This window comes from Protomyctophum bolini, assembly GCF_963924005.1.
Source record: "Protomyctophum bolini genome assembly, chromosome: 19".
NCBI lineage: Eukaryota > Metazoa > Chordata > Actinopteri > Myctophiformes > Myctophidae > Protomyctophum > Protomyctophum bolini.
In genome coordinates, this window is record NC_137880.1 from 20,871,709 (window position 1) to 20,883,842 (window position 12,134).

At 42.9% G+C, this 12,134-nt stretch overlaps 1 protein-coding gene across 2 annotated transcripts in view; it reads left to right on the plus strand.

Moving 5' to 3' along the window:
• The first annotated feature begins 794 nt into the window (after positions 1–794).
• Positions 795–12,134, plus strand: part of map3k5 (mitogen-activated protein kinase kinase kinase 5) — a 68,545-nt gene continuing 57,205 nt past the window's right edge. For both annotated transcript variants that reach the window (XM_080791177.1, XM_080791178.1), the window contains exon 1: positions 795–1,902. In XM_080791177.1, the coding sequence (XP_080647303.1) occupies positions 1,464–1,902 (439 nt within the window). In that variant the 5' untranslated portion in view covers positions 795–1,463. The remainder of the gene's footprint in view (positions 1,903–12,134) is intronic.

Genomic DNA, 12,134 nt, shown 5'->3' on the forward strand with positions numbered 1-12,134 from the left:
GTTGTTTAGTAGCTTCCAGAGCTCCCGAGGATTGTTTTTGTTCTATCTATCTATCTATCTATCTATCTATCTATCTATCTATCTATCTATCTATCTATCAATCAATCAATCGGAGAAGGTCTATTTCGAAAAGGGCCTTGAACAGTCCAAATCTGTGGCCTTACTGACCTATATCTTTGATGGCAAAATGCACACACACACGCAGGCACGCGCACAGAGAGAGAGAGAGAGAGAGAGGGGGTGGGGGGAGGGAGGGAGGGAGGGAGGGAGAGGGAGAGAGAGAGAGAGAGACTGGCCCTGAGTCTGTAATATTATAGTATTACCACAAGATGGCGTTCTTGTTACATAGAAAGGCCATTAGTGGGCTAACTAGTTATAGGCTACTTAATATAGTTTACTGCAGTCATTTAGTCTGTGATGATGATGCGTCTTTACTCTTCAAAAGAAAATCCAATGTTGCCTATGATTTGTGATTTAGTGATTTAATTTGCTATTTTGTCACTTAGTATTTGCATCTACGTAATGGTTTTTGCTAGTAGCCCAATATAAATAGCCTTTCATTTCATAGCCTAAAGTAGTAGTAAATTGTCTCAAGTAAAATAAAACTTTATTAAGCTGAATTGAATGAATGACGCTTTTGTTCTTATGTTACTTTGAGTGAAATGCCCCTTTTATAAGGAAATATTGATACTGTGCTACGCTGTTCCATACATGGCCATGTCTCCGCCCATGTAAACAAAGCTCACAGTCAGTCTCTCCGCCCTGTGTGTGTGCGTGAGACCGAGCAGGAAAGATAACAGAGGAAGCAGGGCAGGGTTTTACGGTCTGTGCATGAAATCCCCTCTCGGACAGTCTGACATGCATGCTAGATGTCCGTTTTGCACGCTGCGAGACAGAAGACGATCGGAGGTTTGGACTTTTATTGCGACTGCGTTTTTGTGGTGCATTTCCCTGCGGTGACAATCTTTCAATGATGGAGGCTGTTGGATTGACAGCGGTCTTGCTCAACTTTGGGAAGTAACGTTATGTTATGTCTATTCGTTGGAATGCAATCGTTTACTGACTCTATCAACTGTGGTTTCTCTGGCTACCGCCAGTAGCCGAGTCGTTTCTGCAGGATAAACCATCTGGGCTTATACTAGGCTAGTAGGCTACAATAACATATCCAAACGATCACTCTTGTTTGATTGTAATACAAGTTACGTCAGCAACCGAAACAAGACATGCATCAACGGGGAGTTGCACCGTTCATACCGACGTAGCGCTGCGCAGACCTTGTTTACCTGTGCTGAAGTCGGCGGAGGACGGACGGAGGTGCAACATCTCGCATGTCCAGTCACGGGTCTACACGGAATCCCCCCCTTATGGGTAACCATGCACAGTGCTGGCTTTAGATGCACTGACTGTCACTGTCAGAAGAAGAACCCACAACCAAACACAACGAGTGTCACTTTAAACTAACCATGAGCCAAGACGTTGGCGGGATCTCCTTGTCGGTTCCGTCTTTCAGTCCATGCCCTGGTCCGGGGGGGAACAGAGGCTCCGCCGGTCATGGTTCTGCTGCTCAGGAGAGCTGCAGCTCTGCAGCCGTCCCGGCGGCCGGGACATTCTGGCAGGACTCGGTCATCAGCGCGAGCGTCATCAGCCCCAGTGCCATCATAAACTGTCCGGTGGAAGGTGGCGGCCTGCTGGCTATGGGGAAGAGTCCTAAGAGCAGGCCTGTTACCGTGGCCTATGTCATTAACAGTGAACATAATCCCAACAATACGAACAACGCAGAGAACATGGCCTTGCAGTGTCTGAAGGATGCATGTGACACCGTGGGGAGCAAACTGGAGACCGTGCATTTTGGGAAACTGGACTTTGGAGAAACCGTGGTACTTGATCAGTTTTACAATGCAGGTGAGTGATGGTTTCAGTATATTGTACAAATATAGTTCAAATGACACACACACACACACACACACACACACACACACACACACACACACACACACACACACACACACACACACTACAGCTGTAGCAGAACATGTGAACAAATCGGGACCTGCCGTGTTCAAATGGCAAACATCATCATCAGCCAGTACAGGGTCAAAGGTCAACCCTACTGCATATTTTCTCAGGAGAATATTGACCTGTAGTAGCTTGTTACTACGGCTACCAGGCATCAACACTCACTGCACAAGGCTCTATTGCACAAAGATTGCCATGACATGGCATGTAAAGGCATGTATTCCTTTCACAGTATTTCCACCACATACCCATGCACTCAATTTGGCTGAAACTTACTAAGCAACTATAGTCTCAATGGGGGGTGTTTTATTATGCTTCGCAATTGTGGCGTAATTGTTATATTTTCCCCCACACATATAGTTTCCCCTTCCATTGCATGTCTGTTTTGAAAAGTGTGCCAAAGCGTCATGCACTGAGATTTAGGCATGAGGCTGGACTTTCCACTGGAATCTGCACAGCAGAGAAATAAACTCGATCGGAACCTTTTGACTGAAAGCACTTTCCCTTCTTACCCATGTGTATCTTATTTGGCCCTTAATCCTGCTGGAAATGTTCTGTTGCTGCCTGGTAAACTTCTAAAACGCAAAGTAGAATCTTCAAGGATTTCGATCAAAGTACTGTAAATAGCAGCTGCCTACAAGCGATCCCTCTGTATCAGTACACCAATGCACATATCAGCATCTGCATTTTTCACAAGTAACAAGATAATCAGGAAGGCATTGCTATTGACTATCATGAGTGCCAATAACTAAACTTTTGTCTTTTGCGAAACATACCATATTCAAACAGAATATATGGATGTTTCTGCAGTAGTAGTATACCACAAAAGAACAAGCAGATCATAACAATGATCATAATCAGACTGAAAATAAATGGTTGAAATCAGCTACTGTATGTCATTTCTGAGTTTGGCAAGAAACGGACTAATGGAAGGTCGTAAAATAGACAAGCAGTCTACATGTACTGATATACTGTATATGAAAACCAGCAACTGAAATGTTGTTAAACGCATTCATTCTCAGCATGACATATTTGTCATACAATTCATACACACCCACTTTGTTTCCCCCACATCAAACTGTGCATTTTGGTATGAGGAAAAAGGCAGGAACAATACAAATGAAACCAGATGCTTGTTGGTTGTCATAACATTACACTATTTGTTTAGTCTACCTTTTGTATCTGGCTGTCTTACTATTGAGCTACTGTGGAATTTGAAGCATTTTGCCCCCAGTAATGTCACTGTGTTTACAACAGCCAATCTATTGTTTTCCTGCACAGGCACACAGCAATGGAGACCAGACAACAAAGGTTTCTCTAAACATTAACAAATGAGCTGCTTGCCAGTATGCCAGACAGTGTCCTCCTTATTTGGAAAGGTGTAATTGTCGGAACCACATACTTTGAATACCTATGTTTCCTGCCTTAAAAGGGTCATGGAACAACAGGTGTAATATATTTGGATATTCGATTGGCAGCCTGATGCCTGATCATACCTTGCTTGTTATAAGTCTGTGTAGAAAAGCGCACCAGAGAAATTGTCAATATAATAACACTTAAACAACTTGCAGAGGAAATGAAGGTCAGAGGTCATCGTAGATGTGCAGCAGGGGACTGACTACCCCATCAAACTGGCTTCCTTTTGAAGAACAAAATGATCCCTGTGTTCTTAAAGCAACATTACATTTAGATCACATAGTGCTGCAAAATGAATCGATAAAAGATCGTGATCTAGATTCAGACACCTATGCAATCTCTTTTCTAAATTTGTGCAAGAATCGTGCAGCATTGGTTAGCTGTCCAATTCATTTTAGTTACTCTTATGTTTTTGCTACAAGAGAGAGACTTTAAAAGAGGTTTAAGACAGTCAAGCACTTTGATTTTGTCTGTTTAAAGCCACAGTAGTTGGCTCCAGGTACTACATTTCTGTGGTAATGTTCAGCAACTACAGACTAAAGACTAAATATTTTCATGGAAAAAAAAAGGAATTGTGAGATTCATATTTGAGCAAGAATCGTGCAGCATTATCTGAAGCAGCAAAGCACCGGTATAGTCTTGGTTACACCTGCTGGCGACATAAGGTGTCATAGCGTGTGTCATTCGTTTCAGTTTGTTGATCTTCTCTACTGTACTTTTTACTGTATAAATGAGGGAGCACAATGGGTTTTTAGTCCTGGTCAAATTGAATGTTTGCTTAGTCAGCTCTTTTTCAGTTCAGAGTTGCTCTGATGAGAACATTGAACTGTCTTCTGTTTGGAATAAGGCAGTCCAATTTCATAAGCATTTCCCCTTTTTATACCCGAGAGACATGAGAAGGAAAACGCAACAGGAGAGATTGCTCTGGTGCACAACTGGGAAATCCTGATTGTTAATTTAACTCAGAGGTGTAATCAGATTGTGCAGTGTATGGAGCATGCCCTGCCCCAAATCAGTCACTGATAACCTGTTTCGTGTTACAGTTTGTGCACTGTTGAAAAGTTCTCATTTTCTTTAGAACCTAAAAAAATTCTACTACAAGACTACAATGTGCCTGTCACCAAACTGTCAGCAAATCTGAGGGAAACGGCTTCAAAGTGTATTACGCAGCTGAGGATGTTTGTGATTAGCAGCCTTGTTTCTTTCTCCTCCGCATGGAGATTGTCTTTGCTACAAGCTTACAAGCCTATCCACAGTTTTGTCGTCTAAAGCATGTGTGTGCTGTTGTTGTTATCTCATTGCTTTCTTTCTTTCTTATTCTTTTTTTCTTTTTCTCCCAATGTAGTTGTTTTTCCCCTCACATGTACAGTATTCCCTGTCTGTCAACCTCTGCAGTTGGTCATAGACAAGGAAGGATCAACATATGGAATGTCAGAACAGGTCAGCTCCATATATGGAGTTCTAATGGTTTGAGGTCAGATGTAGAGTTGCTGGCCGGCTCCATACCGTATATGCAGATCTAGGTGATGATCCAGTCTTCTCCATGTATGGCTATCCAGGGTTTGATGAAGTCAGTGTTTCGATCTTCATATATGGAGAATGATGGCCATAATGGTGGTGTGATGTATCGTGAGGGACTGACGGCCATATATTGTGGCGTGACGTGTCACGAGGCGTGAGAGTGAGGGACTGATGGCCATATATGGTGGCGAAACGGACGGAACAGCAGACGGAACAGCAGACGGACTGATAGGTTTTGCAGGGTTTTTCATAGTAATCTGCGACCTACAGTCGCAATAAAGTATATCATTTTTCTGATGACACATCTTTAGTAGGTCTTATTACCAACGAGGTTGAAACCGACTACCGCAGAGCAGTAGAGGAGCTGGTGAGATGGTGTGAGAGTTACAACTTGATTCTAAACATCTCTAAAAACAAAGAGATGTTCATAGATTTTAGGAAAAAGAAATCGTGTCCCCTCCCCCCCCCTCTTCATCAATAGGTTCCTAGGGACCACCATCCATGAGTCCTTATCATGGGATCTTAACACCAGTCTCATAATAAGCAAATCACACCAGCGTCTATATTTCCTGCGGCAGCTTAAGAAGTTTAAAGACAGCCAAGCAGCCATGACTCACTTCTATAGGGCCACTATTGAAAGTGTTCTCACCTTCTCTATGCTTGTCTGGTTTGGTCACACAACCTCTCAAGACAAATCAAAGCTGGAAAGAGTAGTACGTCGCGCATCAAAAAACATAGGATGCAGCCTCCCTACACTTTCCTCACTCTATTCCACCAGAATTATTAGGAAGGCAAATAAAATCATTGCAGACAACTCCCATCCTGCACATCACCTCTTCAATCTCCTCCCATCAGGCAGGAGATATAGAAGTATCCAGAGCTCAACATGTCGCTTCAGGGATAGCACTTACCCCGTAGCCATTAGACATCTGAACTCATAGTATATGCATATAGCACTACAAAAACTGAATGTAATTTCCTATGCTGCTGGTTTTTTGTTTTTGTATTGTACTGTCCTTCTTGTTTGTGTATCTATGGTTGTCTGTATATGTTGAGTATGAACCAAGACAAATTCCTATCAACTTGTTGACATGGCAAATAAATTATTGAATCTTGAATAATACAGTATTAACCACTGCACCATTTGCTGAACCATTTGCCTAACATCGGAGATGCTGTCGGTTGAAAAGTGGAGATACCAGATTCTGCAGTGTAGTGTACGAGGTCTTTCTGTGCACAGTGTCAACACTGCCGTGTATCAGCTGACAGCATATTGTTTTGAACGGCTGGGGATTCTCCAGTGGAAGATCCCACTCTTAGCTATACTCCTTTTGCTGGTGGGAGGCCCCTACTTTAAGCCCCTATTGGCCTGCCCTCTGCTAAGTTGTTTATCGTTCTTCTTGTTTACTCTGCCTGGCTGGATGCTCATCAGAGGTTAGAGAGCATTGTCAGCAGGAATTAGACCACATGTCACACTCTTTAACTGTGGAAACCTGCCTTTGCCATAGCAACAACGTTAGTCAAAAGCATGAAGTATAGTATACACAGCGACACAGGTCAACATTATTCATAACAGAGAACAGTAAAGACGTCCTTTGAGTTTCCAAAGCTGCCGTATGTTGTTTTGCTTGATAACAATCTTAATCCACATTGTGCTGTAGAGGCCACGGTATCATCGACCAACGACAATGTACAGTAATTAACCTTTTGAATTCCAGATATATTGAACTGATTCCAACTAAAGCATTTTAACAGCAAAGTGAGTTTACCAAAACAAAAACAAAACATGGTAAGCCTTAGCCTATACACTTGTATGTACACCTTCATGTACTGTTTAGTGTTGCTCAGAATGGCAGCTCTCTCAGGAGGACAGTGTTTTATTCCTGGTTCATGGGAGGTCAGTGGTGCCTGGTGCTGGCAGCCAGCATCCACTATCCCAGAGATCTGCCCTGCCCTGTGGGAGTTTGTGGACAGTGAGATGATGGGATGATAGGAGCAGTTACAAATCACAATCAGTGTCTTCCTCTGTCTTCCCCAGAGGTCAATAGATGATCCCCTTGAAGATAGGACAGACCTACCGTCTACAATGCATTGCACCAGACCAGAATTCAAAGGCTGTCAGACTTTTTCCGTTTGATTTTCTTTTGCTTCCAGCTAGGCTGATTGTTGGGCTTAATCTCAAGCATTGTTTACTATGCAAAGAAAATAAAAAAAATCCCCTTTGTTTGCAATCACTCTTGTTTTACAGCAAAACCAAGCAGGAAGTAAATAAAACAGGCAAGTTGGGGCAACTTGCACAACAGTGCTAGTTTCTCCCTATGCGCTTGTCAGCTCTGGATGAATTCGCATTCTGTTCTCAACACTTTTCCCCTCTGGGCCATGTCACTGAGCTTTGCGAAATACCTCGGTGTGTGTGAACAGCAACAAAGCAGGCAGGCATAAAGGGCTGGGCTGCCAGAGAGAGACTGGTGCTACTGGGCCGGGCTCATTTCCTGAATGATGGTGTGTGTGTGTGTGTGTGTGTGTGTGTGTGTGTGTGTGCGCGCGCGCGTGTGCGTGCGTGCGTGCGTGCGTGTGTGTGTGTGTGTTCATGTTCATGCAGGGATCTAGCCATCTAAGTTTTGTCTCTTTCCTGCACATTGAGTTCAAGTCTAAAAATAAAGGAGCGTTTAGTCTGCTGGGCAGGGCATCTTAGCCACTGAATAACCATTGTCTTGTGTTTCCCATACCATCCTCTGGGAGGTGTTTGTATTTCTAGGCTGGAGCATTTAACTGAATGACGTATGTAGTGTATTTCGTTCCCAGGATGATATTTTTTGTAAATAAACTAAACAGGGTGCTTAAACCTCCTTAGAGGGTTTGTCTTCATTCACATGCAGCTAAAACAGAGTTGAATTTAACAATGCTGTTAGTGTTTTGAAACTTTGACTACTTTTTGGACTGAATTCCCTGAAGCAGAGGGTTATCTGATTTCTCTGAACTGTGAGTAACTCCCAGACTCCCATGACTCCACTCTGCTTCTGTAGTTCTCTCAATAAATACTAAAAATAAAAAGTTAGTACAGTATTGCGTCAAGAGGATCTCTACATAATGTGTTTGCTAGCTTACCATACGGTTTCAGAAAAGCAACAGCAGGTGTGGTTCACAACCAAATATAAGGGAACCTAAAGCAAGCCATGTCTGAATCCTAAGAACTTGTTATACAGCACATGTCAATTCCAACCGATAAGAGTGAAACATCATTCATGGCACAGCGGGGTCACCCCAACACAGAAAATACAACAAACTTGGTCGTTCTTGGAAATTTGGCAGCGTATCTGTGCGATTCTTTGTACGCTGTCTCTCTCTTTTTATTTTTTTTGTTCGGGGGAAAGACTCAACTGTGGGAAACATTGATTTCCCGTGGACATGGAAGACAGTCTTCCAGAGTGTCATTCTATCCACAGTGCAGGCAGAACTCCAGGGTAATGCAGTTCATTCTCTCCCTTCTCCCCTGATGATAAGAGCGTGGGGGAAAAACCACAGCAGCTTCCCGGGGATGACTTCACCTGCATTTATACTGTTTCACTCCCAGAGTGCAAAGCAAAAAAAATCTCCATGGTTACTTACAACTTACTGTGCATGTCATCGCTATTAAACTATATGTTGCGAGTGTATTTGTAACCTTTTGCCTTTCGGTAGTCGGTACCAAGGGTAGGTGAGAATATCGGGGCTTGTTTACTTGCTAGATAGATACACTGTAAAAACCTGTGTTCATTTAACTCTTGAGAGTGCAAAAAGAAAAACGTCTTAGCAAATAATCTTAGCAACCAGTTTAAATAATGTTGTGAAATAATTTATTAGAATAATGTACTGTAAATACAGATTAGCTGTACATTTTACAATGCAACCTTTGGGCAAAACGAAATGTCTTCTCCCCTGTAAGTGCATCAGTCTAGATTTGCATGTATATTTATGTGGTTTCTGGCTTTGGAGGAAATGCCACACACTGTCTCAAACGTGTTTTTATACATGTGCGACTGCCAACATTCCTGACAAGCCGCCACCATTAAAATGTTGATTAGTTTATAGAGAGAGAGAGAGAGAGAGAGAGAGAGAGAGAGAGAGAGAGAGCCTTTAATAATCCATAGCTCTTGCTTTTGATCCTGCTATAATTATTCTGTTGAATAATTCCTCAGTGGAGTGCATGTGGACGGTGCTAATGAATGAGTGAGATGGATCTATAAAGGCAGGCCAGGCTACAGACGCTCCAATAACGTCCCTGGTGGGTTACTTAAGGCAGCTCTTGACTACCCAGCTCCCAACCCCCATACAGGCGGGCATGCTTGGGGGACCTTTAAGAGCCAAACAGTGTGAGAGAATATTGAATATTTTCCTTCGAGCAGTATAGGCAAGAGAATCAATTGAGTTTTGGTCAGCAGCGGCGGTTCTGAAGAATGATTATAAGGTAATCACCACACATTTTTGTCTCGCCACCCCTGTGGAGGTGAGCTTTCACTATCACCTTGTTTAAAGGTGAGTGCTGAGGGCTTGCTCTAGGTTAGCACCTCTGACACAATGTCGGGAACTCTGGTAGGATGACTGACTGCCATGGCATGCTTAAATCTTTATATACTGATTTATATACTTACTTACACGCCAGCAGATCTCCAAGCTCTCAGCACGTCTCGGCAAGTTGCATTGTGCCCCCCTATAATATAGGTGGACAGAGGACTACTGGCTTCATGTAGCCCTCTGTCAACACTAAAGACGGCACATCAGCTGACATTTTGGCCTGCAGTCAGTCCTCTCTCCAAAAGCATTCTGGCTCTACACATGCTAAGTGCAGTTATGTCTCAGGATAATCAGCACAGCAACTTTACACATGTTTTCACAGGAATATGTCACTTAATTTGCAGCCACCTTGTCATAAGTGGAAAGATTGTTTGGTGCTTCTTTGTGCTACCCAGATAGTCAGTGTTCAGACCTTGTTTCCTTGTTTGAGGTAACATACAGAGAGACATTCATCTAATGTAATCATGTCATAAGGCAAATATTTTTGCAAATATTTTGCTAGCAGCAATGATGACTCCAAATGTTGACATTTCACAAATTACACCCTGCTTTGCAAAGGGCGACTAAAACAAGTATTGTGCTAGAATGAGGCAGTCGAAGTGGAAAATAAAATACCCCCAAGAAAGTGTTATCTCTTTCTGTTTACTTCTGAGCTAAAGGTCACGTGTTGCCTGCGATGTTAAAGATGACTCACAGGTAAGAACATGTCCAGGAGTAACACTGTGAAGCACAGCTTGCCTTTGAGCCCTCACCTCGCTTAAAGGACCACGTACTTCACCACTTGTCAACCTATCTTCATATAATTGGTCCACACTAATGTTCATGATAAGATAGCACAATTTTTGTCTCCACCAGCCGAAGACATGGGGAGTAGTTATTTTGCACTCCGTCCGCGTGTCCGTCCGTAACTGTCTGTGTACAGCTAATCTCTGGCTCAGTTGACGTTAAGGAACTGGAGAAGGCCCGGAAGAGTTGGGCAAACATTAGCACGTTTCTGCAGCAGTATTTGATGATCACACACTTCATTGCTTAGCCTGGACTCTGAAGATCTTCTTTATGGTCTGAAAGCAGGATATCTGCACTACTATTATCTACTAATGTAGCAGAATAGATTATGTTTGTATGTTGGTATGTATGTTTTTTTCCCTTCTTTTTTGACAGCTACAGTACTGCTGAATGCAACATGAGTTTAGTTTATTCACTTAGCGGTTAGACACTGAGTATATGTAACCATTTAGTACACACTCTTCTACCCACACGCAACACACAATGCACAGAGAATGTCATGCATCACTTGTAAAAGTGTCAACTCCCTCCCGGCAGCTTTGTTCTAGCTCAGTAGACTCTTGTGCCTTGACCAGTTTGCTGTTTTTGGAATTTGTTTTCCATGTCTGTTCCTCACCTATATAAAGCCTGGTTTATAGTTTGTCGTACACTAGTGTCACCTGCCAAAAATAGCAGCTCAGTACAAGCTCACAATGTGTCGCATCGTTAGCCTTGCCCTGCTGCTATGATGGTAAACATTTTGCTTGGCTCAGACCTGTTCCTACAAGGCATGTTAAGTTTCCCTATGCCATCACCTCATACCATCTTCATAATCATCGGTGCATTCCTGAAGCGTGACTGCAACCTCTCTTCTAACACACTGAGCCCTGTCGCCGGGTTGTACTAACGCTTTGCTTTTTGTTATTGGCCTGTTTGCAGTAAGGGCTCCTTCTGATGTAATATTGATGGGGTTACCCAGCCAGCAGTGAAATGAGACAAATGTTTTATTTATCTGCAGAGAAGCAATATTGGCATCGACATTCGCAACCCACCCCCGCAGTGTTCCACCTCTTTATATAGCAAGAGAACTGAGCAGGCTGATCAACCTTTTATTTCCTGGCTGCACATATCATATTGTTTACAATACGTTTGAGTGGATATCAAGTGGACTGTCATTAGTTTGTCATTTCGAGGTGCCATGGTGTCTCCTCCTCATTTTGCGCAAATGAAGAAAAAACAAGCTGCCAAATATAAATTTAAATATAAAAGTAATACAGTAAATTTGTGACATGCATACTTTTTCCACACTGATATTTTCCACTCTATATATTCTGCTATATTTTGTATGATGATGCAGGGTCATGGGAGCGATGTCTCTCGCTTTAGATGTGTCTATCTCAGCCAAATGTGCTCTTCCGGACAGTGATGTACTCCCTGATGGAGATACAGTGTATGTTTGATAGAAACAATATATATCCCATGTGCCATTTAAAAATAAAAGGTTAAATAGTCATAGATGGGAATGGGTAGCTCTATAGCAAAGGTCAGTGAGCCCCACATAAATCAAATACTGTGATCTAGCCTGCACTTAATCAGACGTCATGATGGAATGACTCTGGCCTCTCATAAAAGGAACATGCCCTGCACCCTGCACCACACCACTGAGGCATGTGGGCTCTACGTCCTCCACTGTGACTGCTTGGCTGTCATGAAAGTGTGAGGGTGGACTGCAGACACAGACACATTATTACTTGCACTGGGGGCGTTGCGGTGCAGAGGAGTTTATGATGAAAATCTCTGTGCCCACTACAGGGACCACATCCTGGATGCAGTTGAATAAATATACTGAGTTGGGAGGGGGT